The sequence below is a fragment of the Orbicella faveolata genome, unplaced genomic scaffold (genome assembly GCF_042242905.1).
Source record: "Orbicella faveolata isolate gen_17 unplaced genomic scaffold, um_ofav_v1 contig_35, whole genome shotgun sequence".
NCBI lineage: Eukaryota > Metazoa > Cnidaria > Anthozoa > Scleractinia > Merulinidae > Orbicella > Orbicella faveolata.
In genome coordinates, this window is record NW_028301564.1 from 20,135,001 (window position 1) to 20,148,529 (window position 13,529).

At 39.4% G+C, this 13,529-nt stretch overlaps 1 protein-coding gene and 1 long non-coding RNA gene across 2 annotated transcripts in view; both read left to right on the top strand.

The window, feature by feature from the left end:
- LOC149103671 (uncharacterized) overlaps nucleotides 1-13,529 on the top strand; it is a 209,056-nt gene that overhangs the window by 161,159 nt on the left and 34,368 nt on the right. The gene's annotated exons all lie outside the window — the stretch shown is intronic.
- LOC149103685 (von Willebrand factor D and EGF domain-containing protein-like) overlaps nucleotides 1-13,529 on the top strand; it is a 52,795-nt gene that overhangs the window by 9,859 nt on the left and 29,407 nt on the right. The window contains exons 4-6 of the mRNA XM_089273957.1: nucleotides 5,713-5,808; nucleotides 6,750-7,076; nucleotides 7,784-7,872. Coding sequence (XP_089130083.1) covers nucleotides 5,713-5,808; nucleotides 6,750-7,076; nucleotides 7,784-7,872 — 512 coding nt within the window. The remainder of the gene's footprint in view (nucleotides 1-5,712; nucleotides 5,809-6,749; nucleotides 7,077-7,783; nucleotides 7,873-13,529) is intronic.

The window sequence follows — 13,529 nt, forward strand, 5'->3', positions numbered from 1 at the left end:
ATCAGACGATAATGACAACTGTGAATGAAGTCAACAATTAACGATAAAACAAAGGCAGCGGATGAGTTTATTTTTCGTAGTGTTTGTTTGTTTTACTGCCGAACTCAATGAGTAAATTGATTAACCATCGATGTACATGTAAGCTATTTATTAAAGCTACGGCAGCATACGTGTATGTACACGAACAATTGCGTCTGTGTTTTTATGTTTTAGTCCGTTATTCTGTAGGCCTCTTTGTTCAGCTCTGAAAATTGTACTAAAACAATTATTCGCCGAATAATTGTTAAATATAAATCACATCGAGGTCGAGGGATGAAGAATTATTTTATTGTTGTTGTTTTGTTCCCCTTAGCCGTTCAGAGCAAAGTTAGAATTTAAGTATATCGAAACTGGTCTATTACACGTTTTGCTGTTTCAATTCAAATCTTTGGATAAAATAATTTTCTAGGAAGGAAATATTATAAGGATATATATTAGCGGAATCCCATACTCATAGAACTAGTGAATCTCTTCCCATGGTAAAAATGGTTAGCGATATTGCTCGTGGGCGCTTACGCAAGACGACGGCGACAACAACGACGTCGCACAACATGGCGTCCATACTCCAGCTAATAGGACATGCGGCCTTAGTTAACAGCGTACATATTTCATATAGGACATCCGTTAAATGGTCAACTGACACCTTTCAGAAGAAGGAATCCGCTAACCAGTTTCACGTGACCATATCGCGGGCTCACGTTTTGGGCTTATTGAGGTCACGTGTTTTTTTTTAAATTAACCGCTGATCAAGTACCGTCTTTTCGACTGGATCACGGGCTTAAATCAGGATAACAGCCAGGTTGTTCGGAACTGAGCTGGTTAACGATTACGAACCTGGGTCCCTAAAAGTGATGCAAGCAGCACTTCACCGCCATTTGAAAGAAAAAGGTTGTTCTTTTTCCATTATAAAGGACAGAAAATATTTCAATTCCCGAAAAGTTCTTGAGGGAAAGCCGCGTAAGCTAGGAAATGAAGGTAAAGGAAAACTACCAAGTAAGTCAAGAAGCCTAACCAGAGAGGAAGAAAAAGTTTTGTGGGAAAGCGGGCAGCTTGGAAATTCATCTCCACGGTCACTCCTGAATACAATGTGGTGGCTGCTCTCACAGCATCTCGGCCTGCGTGGCTGCCAAGAGCATTACACAATGAATGTGGAGGATTTCACGCTCTATAAAGACGACAGCGGCAACGAGTTTGTAACAATACATACGTACATACGTACATACACTTCATTTCAACTGGAATTATCAGAGTAGCTCTATTGAGCTAATATCTTCGAGAAAGAAAAAAATATACATAAATGAATTAAATTATTAAAATACAATAATTAACATTACTACTAATACAATAGTAATAACTACAACTAAAAGTTCATTTTCTTTATGACTGTCTTAAAATCTTTAAGTGATGTTATTGTTCTCATACTGTCTGGGAGCGAATTCCAAATTTTTGCAGTTTGATATCGGATGCACTCAAGTCCATAACTTGTTGTTCTTGGTATAGGTAAGGCCGGCATATTCTTTCCTCTTAATGAATAACTGGAGTTACGAAAAACGAATAGTTCTTTTAGATATCCGGGGTACGTAGAAACAAATAACCTCTTGAAAACTACCATAAGAATTTTGTGAAGTCCTCCAGTGTATAAGGATGCTATCTTTGCTTTCTTTAAGAGTTCATCATAACTAGACAATGAATCATTAAAAATAAATCGTAAAATACGTTTGTTCAAAGACTCCAGTTTGTCACAATTTCTGGTGCCAGAAAAATGCCAAATAAGAGAGCAATATTGAAGGTGTTGTAGGATAAAAGCCTTGTATAAACGTAGCATGACATTACTGGTAATGATATTTTTAAATCTCTTGAGAACACTGAATTGTTTGTTAACCTTCTCACATATCTGTGAGATGTGACGATTAAAGCTTAAATCCTTGTCAATAGTTACACCCAATAAATCAATTGAATTCTTAACGGGAAAAGAGAAATCGTAATTACTGTTCGCGCCAAACACCATTACCTGGTGCTTGTGTGGATTTACAATCATGCCATTTCGCTCATACCAACTGTTAGCAATTCCAAGTTCGAGTTCCAGTCGCGTGTTTAGTGTTTCGAGGTCGTTGTCAGACGAGTACAACTGTTCATCATCAGCGTAAGCATTCAGGTTTGCCTGCTTAATATGGTAGAATAAATCAACCTTCGCAGAAAGCCCAACAAAAACAAGGCAAGGAGGTTTACGAGTTCAACCGAGGTCCGTACTACCCAAAATGTTCGCAACTGCTGAATCACGATGTCCTTTGGCTCTTTTCGAAAGTTACCTGTCCAAGAGGCCTGAAGATTTAAAATTATCTGGTCCGTTCTACTTAGCGTGCATCGACAACCCCACCACATCAGACGTATGGTACAAGAAGAGCCGAATGGGTAAAACTTCCATCTGTAAAATTATGAAAGAAAACTCACCGTTACAAGATATGTGTCCCGAGAAAAGATTATCCAACCACTCAGTCCGGAAAACGGTGGTCAGAAAGCTGAAGGCCAAGGGAGTTCCAAAATCCGAAATAATAACAATAACTGGCCATCGACAAGAACAAAGCGTTGAAGCCTACGACTTCGGGAACGAAGACGAGCTGCGACAACTGTCTAACATCATTGATGACAAAGAAATCCACTTTAACCAGACAAACAGTCGAGTTCCCCTTCCGCGCTAACCCAGTCCACTGCAGCGGTGAGCAGTGGCCACATCTACAATATCCACAACTGTAATGTGGTGATAAACCAAGCCGGACATGCCGGACAGGCTAACGTTTCATGCACAAGAAGCCGTGATGTATGATTTGTCCGCAACCATGCTCCTTGCCAGCTCTGAAGGTTTTTCAACCTTATGCATTTTTTGCTTGAATTTCATTTAGGCAAGTTTTCTTAGACCATAAAGTAAATTTTTAATGATAATTTCACTTCAAAACAAACTGTCAAAACTTTATATGGCCTCGTGCAAAATTTTAGTTTCAGTACATTTCAACGGACGCCGTTGTCATTTCATTCATCAGTTCATGACAAATTAGAGCCAATCATTTAAGAAAGATTTGACAGTTGCCTTAATTTTGAAACATTATGAACAAGCATGGAGAATTCGAAAGGTATTGTTTGTGAAGAAACTCAGAAAATCACGAACTTTAGCAATGATGTATGCTTTAAAATAAGACTATATTCTTATTAATGTTCTCGGTTTTCGACAGAATAAACCAGTGGGGAAAAAAAAAAATTGGGTTGTGAGCGTAACTTGTCACCCACGATATTAACCCTTTGAATACCAACTACGCATATATTCGTAATTAATGGTCGTGCTCTTTGTACCACTCGTGACGTCATCAATTTAAATGTCATCAGATATTCTTGATAAGCAGATAGTAGTGCTAGGCTAGCCCTTTCCGCACAATGGTCAGGTTTAGATATCGACGACATTCCGACGTCGCAAATCGAAAAACACCGTTATCAGTTTTGGTGCAAAAACGGTGGTAAAATGGTCCACAACGTCTATGATTGATCAAGGTCCATTTCTAGGCTTCGCCCGTAATTAACATCCAACTTTTCACTGCAGCCAGAAAGAACTTACAATGCAAAAGGTAGCCAGTGTACAAGGGCCGAGAAAAACAGAAAGGAAAGGGCCAACAAACGAAATTGAGAACGGTTAATGGCAAAAAAAAAAAAAAAAAAAAAAAAAAAAAATTGGCTTATACGCATGCCCGGACTTGAAGTTTTGCTCAATTTTGTACCTAATCCTCGAAAAATCTCTCCTTTTAGTAAAAAAAAAAGCTTTCTTTAACAAAACTTAGGCTTATTTAGCGTCATGGCAGCTAAAAACCTGACTAAAACGCGTGTGAAATTATTTCCTAATTTCACGAGAAAACCATTTGATTACACATACGAATAAAGGTTTGAAAGAAAATTCTCCCTGAGGGGGATTTGCACCCACGACCCCCCGGATACTAGTTGGGTGTGATATCCACTACACCATCAGGACAACCGTGCGAGGATCAAATCTTAAATCCTGGCGTGTCCCCTTTCTAAACGGAACAATTTCAAGGAAAGATTGCCGAATGAAAGAAAGATTCATTATCATTCCAGATAAAGCCAAGATGTAAATTCAGAGGTAGAAAAACGGCAAAATTTCAAGAATTTGCAGTTTCCATTCAGCGTGTTCACATCAGTGGAAATAGCGCTCTTCACGTATTCTTGCAGCTCACGGGAGTCATAACCAAATTAAATGGTTTCTTGGTTTCCAGCAGTAACACACGAAGAAATTTTAGCAGTTTTCGAAGCAGCTATTTCACCAACACCAAGAAAACTGGGCTTGGCATTATTTTCGAGTACGCTTTTAATGTGGTTAGCAGTGAGGTTATCGGCAAACAAACGACACAAAACGATTTTTTTTACAACTGCAATTTACAACAACTCCGACAAAGCAACTTAAGTGATACAGTTTAGAGCTAGTTGACGGAATTAAAACATTGAATTACAGAATTGCTTTAAATCAAGAAGACTTTACAGCTCCTTTTGAAGATTTCTCGCTTAGGAACTTGGCAACGTGCCTTTAACAGTTTTGGAAAACGCCATTGCAGTTTTTACATCAAAAAGTCGATAACTGCAGTCTGTAATTTACTGAGCTGCGAGCTATAATTCGTGAATACGCGTTGATGCTACAATCATGGTATCAAAAAGAAAAAAAAAATTCGCATACGCTGGTGAACAAACTGTTGTCATTTTCGTGAAACCATAGGTTACATGGCATAGTTTTGGGACCTGTTTTGTGCCACTTTAATTATTTGCTGTTCCTTCTTTCCATTTGGAGGCCAAAAGAGGAATTTTGTTTTTATTAACGAAAACAAGACCTTGAAAGCTTGTAAATTTGAGCAAGTGGTGTACTTACATTAGTTCCATGGGTTACTAGGTTACTTGACATGGGGCTCCACGCGCTCGCCAGCTCCACTAATGATGCTATTAATAATGGTAGTAGGACTGAGTGGAGTCCAATTCGGTCTCTAATAGCAAAATCGAACGACTGCCAAGACAGAATTGGAAGACATGATCTTTTGTTACCAATTAATCATAACCATTACAATTTCCCACAAAAGTGAAAGTTTCATCTGAAAAAGAGCTTTTAATAGTTATTTTAAATATCACAGTTAACAATATTGATAATAGCTTGCGAAATAGCTGCTAAGTTTCTTTCAAAACAGTCACCAGCGAGTAAACTTCGACAATTTTACAAAGTCAGTCTTTTGAATGTTGTGATTGGTGTATTTACTGGAGAGGACTTTAAATGATTGGCTCATGTAACTGTCCGATTACAACCAACTGTCCGATTACATTGCCCGATTACAACTTTACAGATTAATCAGAGCACAATGCAGCAATTTATGCACCAATCACATTTGAGGAACTTGTAATTGTTATGATTACTTGAGGAAAATGTGATTTATTTCGCTAATCCCAGTCGCGTAGACAGAAAGTCAACAGAGCCAAGATCATTCAATATAAACTTTTAAGGAAATAATCTGATATAAAACGTTTGTCGTTATTGTTGTTTGAGCAAAAGACAGTCCACTTTTTTGTTGTTGTTTGAGAGGAAACATATTTAAACGACTTCTATATAGGCTTACATCTACCACTTTATACCAACAGATAGTTTGCAACGTCTCTGCGATGTTCACTACTTCTCGAAAGAATGTATGGTCACCAACAAAGAACATCCGAGTTCCATTCTTCGCAGGACTGAAGGTAATCGGGGGGTTTTTGCATTTAGTTTTCTTTTCCAAAACTCGTCGGGAACTGCAATGAAAAGCTTGACAAACAAACGGTTTAATAAGCGGTCCAATGACTGAACATACATTACGTACATACTCGTGCATTTCCTCAGAAACAACAACAAAGGAAACAAACAAGCAAACAAAGACAAAACACGAGGAAACAAAACCAAACTGAAACAAAACAAATATGTCTTGAAGTCAAATTGGGTAACGGCGAAACAGGATCAGTTGCAGCCAAATGTTTAGTAGTTCTCTCAAATAAATAGTAACGCCGGAACTTGTAAAACACACAAAAAATGGATCGAATCTCTACTTTGGAGCGTTTTTAGCTTAGAATTTGTATTCACGCAATTAAAGTACGAAACATCGCCTGATGTTGTCATTTGAATTCCTCGGATTCTCTTCAGCGGTTTGTGATTATCATGCTTTATTCAGACTCATTTTCGCCGTGAAATTGAATTTAAGCTTTAGGTTTGGCTCCACACTAGCAAGATTTACCATGAAATGCCGGCTATTAGCCCTCTTCTCTCCTTTTGTAGACCCCTCTGTCTGCAAACAAAAAGGACTTCTAGGAGTCTTAACCCCACCTCTACAAATAAATTCTTAGGGTGCAGCTACAAGGTCAACGTAGCTGTTGTTTGTTGTTGTTCATCAAGGTACATCATTTTCTGAATTGTGTGTTTCTGTTGTCTAAGAATTACTATAAGTGGTCTGTTCCTAATTATAAGCTTCCCACATTCCATAAGCCACCTCCCTTGAGCTATAAAAAGTAAATTAGCGCCGAGGTGCTAAACTGAATTATTGCTGACAGTACTCCGCATCCCAACAACATCTTTTGAAGTAGGGCGTAAGTTTAGATGCAGCTCCTGCGATTTAAAATTATTTTTTAATGCCTTTTTATTTGTCTTTCAGTTTTACCCCACTACTACCGTATTGACAGTGAAATCCTGTGAACTTTCAACTGAAGAAATTACTATAACGCCCACCATACCAGTTGTCAAAACCCCCCGTGGATTGCCAAAAATAATGTTTTGGATGCCTCCGGACGTAGTTCTGGCTGATAGTCAGGCGTCCTGTGATATACCGCTTAAGGAGGGAACACAGAGTATAACGGTTAAAATTAAGGCTGCTTGTAAGCAAGGTGGTGTAACTGAAGGTCTACAACCTATAATTCCAGTGTTGTCTCATAAAAACAGCAGATTTTGGCACCCCGGAAAAGTTCATCTCCCCACAATTTGGGTATGTGTTTTTTAATACCTATTTTATGACTGATAAAATAGTTTGTACCGTCCCTATGACCAACACGGCGAGCCCTGCGGCCGACAGACGAACAACAGCAGTAACAGTGCTAACAATTGTAATAACAATTTCGCCCTAGGTTCGTATAAACTTAGAAACGCAATGTGTAGTGTCAGTAGAGTGTAATGTACACCGCCCCCACACAATTATCAACACGTGCAACCTTGATCTTAGGATCTCTCTCCTTTGTCTCCCTTGTCGTCGAGGAAGAGATCCTGGTTGCGGCTGGTCACGTGACCACTCAAACTCTTGGTGGTAAATACATCTGTCGGGTGGAAGGGGTGGCACAGTGCTTTGATTGTTGCTTTGACAATCTTTGTGGGCTTCAAACCCTTGAGCAGTTAGCTAAAAGCTATACTCACTTTATTGGGGTTCGAAGTCGAATTTGCCGATGGAGACTGCTACATTATTGTCGGCGCCTCCACAGAGAAGACCTATGTTCACAGAGATAATCGGCAGATGAATGGAGCACGAACGGTTTCGACAGTTAGCCCTAGCAAATGCAAAACGTCACGTACCGAATCGAAGTGAAACCCAGGCGTCATTCTCTTAAATCTGTAATTTTAGAGGTAACTTATTTTCTTCTTTGTGCGGTATTTCGGTTTTTAAGAAAACTGAACTTTTCACTTTTCCTTTTGTTCTTTAAGGTTAGTGTTTTACAAAAGGCAGAGATAGAACAGTGCTTGTCTTCCGGAGATCCTCATATTTATGTTTTGCATCCTCATGGAGGGGGAAGGTTTGTATTTATTTTATGTCAGGGTACATTGATTAAGGATTCTCCATGCCATATACACATGTTCTGCTATCTTCCTTGATGATATTCAACTGGAAGAGCTGTAGCCTTTTCCAAAAGTTTGATTAGTTGAGGAGCAGCCTTCGTTCCCCTAATTACTGGGGATTTCTGCCTGATAGCAGGTTGAATGATTGTACCAAACAACAAAACGGAAAATATAGGAACATTTGCATAGGAACTTAGTGATATTGAACGATTTCGGGAATTCAAAATCACCAGACGAATGTGTGCAGGTTATGCAAACCTAATGGAACACCGTTGAGATGGTAGGATAGGAATGTTGTTTGACTGTCAAGACATGATAACCCAGCTAAGGTAAACATATATATGTTGGTTTATGCTTAAGTCGAGCCGATATTCCTGTGATATTTTGAATTGAAGTGATTTAATGACAAAAACAATGGTAGTACTTCTGGTCACGCATTCCACTGCTGGCGTGATTTTAATTTTTTTGTGTATGATTTGAATAATGTTTTGACGAGTGCCTAATCATTTGCCTAATCATGGAACATTCCGGAACGTCCCGGAACATTTCGGAACATCCCAGAACATCGAATAACTATCATAATTATGCGAAAAATATGTAAAATTAAATTTTTAAAACTAACATAAACAAAAATAAACTGGTATCAGCTTGAAATATGAAAAGATATTATTGGGGATAGGGGAGTCGGTAGCAGAGGGGTAGGGAGCGTTGGGTATTCATTCAACTGAGCATAATGAGTGCAGGCTCCTCCACTTTCCCGCCAATTGCGTCACGTCGCTTTTCAGCACTCTGTTTTTCAACACAAACATGGACGATTCTGACGACGAATGCCAGGTAATTCATTGCGTCTCCCTTTTTGATCCCTGATTTCTTCAACATCTGAGGTGTTTTTCTAAGCATCATACAGTTGCTTGTTAAGTCAGTATTCATAGTTTTGTCCCTATTCCATCTTCATGTTGCTATTTATCATCCCCAGTTTTCGCGCAGCTCCGCTAGGGACGCCTGGCACTATGACCTACTAAGTGCAGACTCGGCCTTTCCGGAAGCCCGCGTAACAAGCAAGTTCTTATTAATAAACTAGTGATAATCAAAGATTTGTAGAGCAACGCGTGCACGCGCGGTTTTCGCATGTCTGGTTTATTTTGGTGGTGTTCGAATGGCTCGATAGAAAACTAAGATTGATCGAAAGTCAGATAACGATCTGCACGTGAAGTTGAACTAAAAATGAATAGATTATAGTCTGCGGTAAAAGTATTTTTAATTAATTAAGTATTAACTTGTACTGGACAAACATTTTCCAGGAGATGCATCTGAACTGTTGGCGACACTAAGAATTCAATTTCAGATCGCCAACACTTGTAACAAATATTTCTAGAGACAATAAAGTTTTGACCAGCGACCCCGCAAAACAGCGGGCGCGTCGCTAAATGTTTTTAAATTTTTTGTTTGTATTTGTTTACACTGTCATCAGAGGTCGAGCAGTCCGAAATAGTTTAGACAAGAAACTCGATGCCGAAGAGTTTCTATTTCTATCTCATGGAGAAACTATTTCTCCATAAGAAATCGTGTATACGCATATCTTTGTATTGACGTAATGAATTGAATAAAGGAATCACACTCGTGTACCCATACTTTTAAATCTCATTAATGAATTCGAACGCCACCACCTTAGTTTTCCGTGAAGAACGAAATCTGGGAATAAAGGACAGTCACGTGATTAAACTGACGGTGAACGGCTGAAAGGAATGGATTAGTCTTCGTAGTAGCTAGCCTTCACTCATTGCAGTCACTTTCATTTTTCTTTCTTTTTTCCTTTTTATGTTTTTGTTTTGTTTCTATTTTCCGAGCTGATACCAGTTTATTTTTGTTTGATTTAATTTTTTAAAATCTTATTTTACATATCTTTCGCGTAATTATGATAATTATTCGCTGTTCTGGGATGCTCCGGAATGTTCCGGGATGTTCCGGAATGTTCCATGTTCCGGATTTTATCGACGGCCAATCATTTGCCCAAACGAAACTTTACAAGTATTGAAAGACCTATCCTAGTATAGTTAGAATATAGAATCTTTTGGAACATGGCGCATGGTCAAAATGACAATTGTTTTCGCCGACTGACGAACTCATCGTTGGAGAACACCTTGGTTTTGTTTACCGCTAAATAGTTAGATAAATCCAATATTCTTGAGACTGGGCTTTTTTGGACAAGGAATAGTTCTGCATTAAGTTGGTTTTATTACAACTTTTCTGTGCTCAATAGTTGCGAAATGCGAATCGAATGAAAATGGTCAATTTTCAGCCCAGTTGGAACTCGTTAGATTGATGTCTGGACGTGAAACCGATAATGTCCTTTTTCTCGGAAATACGAAGACATTTGAAGAAAAAAACTACATAGCGTTTTTACATTTACTAAGGCCTACTTATATGCAACAGTAGGGCAAATTCTATTTTTCAAGCTTTACCGAACTATTTTTGATCCTTGTGTACATTTACTTGTGAAATGTTCGTGGCTAGTCTGACGCGGCGTTTCGTCTCGGCCAAGAGACTCTTCAGAGACCTTTAGAATTCAAAGGCAAACTCGTTGAGCATCACGCCCAAAGTCCCGTTCGCAAATTCGCGTCAGACTAGCCACGAACATTTCACAAGTATTTGACAATTGTTTGCTTTTGTATAAATTTTAACTCGTGAACGTACGGTTGGGAATCCATCTGCGATAGAGGGCCAGACTGTCAACATCAAGAATGGGGAGTGGGGAACGGGGAATTTTTAAAACAAGGAATCTCTAAAAGTGGGAATTTTCTAAAACGGAGAATCCTTAAAATGGGGTATCTTTAATATGCGGCTTTTTAAAGCCACGAGGATGATCTTTAAAAACGTAAAATAAAATAGACCATATGCATAGCTACGAGCGTTTTCGTCTCAGGAAAAGTTGAAACCGTTTAAAACTTATTCTGCGAACGCAAGGCTTTCGTACAGTTGCTATTATACGCAAGTGAATCCGTTAAAATTTACGGCTGTTGACATCTCGCTTCAAGGTTGAAGTTTGCTCGACGTAACAATTTTCGTTTTCTGTCTTTTTTTGAATCTACGGCCGGAGGGCCGTAGATTCTATGTCATCGAGCGTGTCCGTTAACCAAAAATGCGTAACAAAAGAATACTCGTACTTAATCAAGCTTCGGATGTGCGAAGATCGCTCCGCGATTAATGCCCGAATGACCAACTGTGCGATTGAGAGGAACAAAATATGTGAAGATTAGTCACGATTGATTTGTCGGTAGACTTTCGGTTAGTCAAACCTGTCAATGTTCCTAAGAGGGAGTTGGTTGTCAAAACGGAGAAGAAAAAAAAAAAAAAAAAAAAAAAAAATGCGAATTTACTAGCAGAAGCACAGCGTTACGGAGCATTATCAATGACTACGATCTCTAACCGCTGACCGGGCGTATGACATTGCAGACTCGTTTTCCCACGCTCTTTGAAGTGACGCGAATTGGTGAGTAGACAAAGGGTGCTTACCATTTACAAAAATCATCCGGTTGGAAATTTCAGGTATAAAGATTAAACAATTGAATGCGACGTTGCGGGAGAAGGAATCGCTATAAAGTATATCCACATCAGTTAGAGAGACTTAAAAGAGCAGAAAAATAGCATCACCTCAAATCACAGCCCATATTTTCTGAAGCTTCCCACACGGAATGGCGTGAACCATTTGATTTTCCAACTGGAATTTCCGGTTTTCACATGTAAATGGTAAGTACCCAAAGTTTCCTATTTTTTTCTTTTCTGGTATAACCAGGTACAGCTATCAGCGAATGTTCCTAAACATTGTTCTCGAATGATCTTGCATGATTTTGGGTGGTTTCCGAAAGGTTTTGATTGGAAATACGATTGTTACGTGCCTTCAAAGCAGCTATCGAGCAAATAAAATGCACATTTACAAATTGATGTTTATTTCATGTTTCATACAACCCGGAACTCAACGTAATGTTTGTTTTATTATAAATATTCGTTTCAGCTACAGGCAGGGTCGATTCTAAAACGCTCTGCTGACAAAAAGCTATCTGAACCAGGTCGATACAAAGATCGTTCACATAAATTCTTCATACGGAAATTCTGGATTCTTTCAATATTAAATACCGACAGATCAGGAAGGTTTGCTTTACGTATATAAACAAGAGTAAGTTCCGTGTCGTCTGTTCACCATCGTTTAAGTTTAACTGGATAATATTTCTGTACTATCTCAAAGGGATGTCATTGGTTTTATGAAAAGCTTTTATGAAGCTAGAGATATTGACGTCGCCCTCCTATACGAAAATTACACAACTTAAGGCATTTTGTCCTTGGCGACACGGCACGCGAAAGCTTATTTCCCGCGTCCACTGCCGTTCCCGTCTTAGCCTTCCCGTCCTTGTATCGTATAAAGGTCCCTAATGTTCCTTGTGATGCAGAGGACATTAGTGCCATGCACTCAAGTATTAAAACAGTATTTCGCAATGTAGAACAGAAACTGCAATCAGGCCGATTACATCGATCACTGGGCGACTCAAATGGCACGGAAATCACGAATTCACCGTTCGCGGTAATCCATTCCTCTTAAGAAAACTCGAATCCCATTCGAGGCATTATTCAGCGCTTTTAAGGGATAATTCGATCCTTTCAAGGGATTATGCAGCCCTTTCGAGGGAGTACGCATCCGTTTCGAAGGATGATGCAGTCAGGCCCGGTCCAAACGCCGCTCCGCTCATGTGCCGAACCAAACTTTATAAAGTACGACTTTAGAGCGACTTTGGAGCGACGGCTGGTTCAGACGGCGTACTTGCGTCGAACTTAATTCGGGAAGCCGGAGGTAACATTTTTCGACGCGAAAATATGCGCTCTGAATTCACGAACTCTGTCCAAATAGAAAAGCTGTGACTAACATTTCGCTGTTATCATGCTGTTATAGCAATATTTAGGGGAGCAAATTCAAACTCAAGGTTCAGTGTTTGTATTTAGACAGGTTTTCTCCCGGTTAAATCGACTTGTTAAAGGGAAATCTAATAAGCTGGGCTATTTTCACGAAGAAAAAGCAAAAAAATGAATTTGCGCTAAAGAAACTCGCTTATACAGTCCCGTTTCTCATAAATCGAAGGCATCCTGGCATTTTGTTGTCTTTATTTCTAGCGACGACTTTGATCTTCATGGATGACTGGTCACGCCACTCAATTTTGAGCCAATCGCGAGTCCCGTTATATGAAAAATAAATTACAGTAATTTATGCATTAGGTTCGGCACATGAGGAGAACGCCGTATGAATCAGCTGCCGCTCCAACGTCGCATAGTGCGACAGACCCTGCCGAATTTAATGTTGTTTGTCGCACCAAACTTAACCTACCGACCCAAACTGATTCAAACGCCGCTCTTCTGCCGTACTTAACTCATCAGTTAGGTTCGGCGCATGAATGGAGCGGCGTTTGGAACGGGCCTCAGAGCACAACGCAGTCAATTCCACCGCGATTCAGTCGTGAGAGTTCCTCTTAAGGAGATATGACTCCCTTAGTAGAGTTCAAACAAAAAGCTTTAGCTGACGAAATCATGACCATGGAAAACACATCCACAGAAGCTATGCCTGGTCATT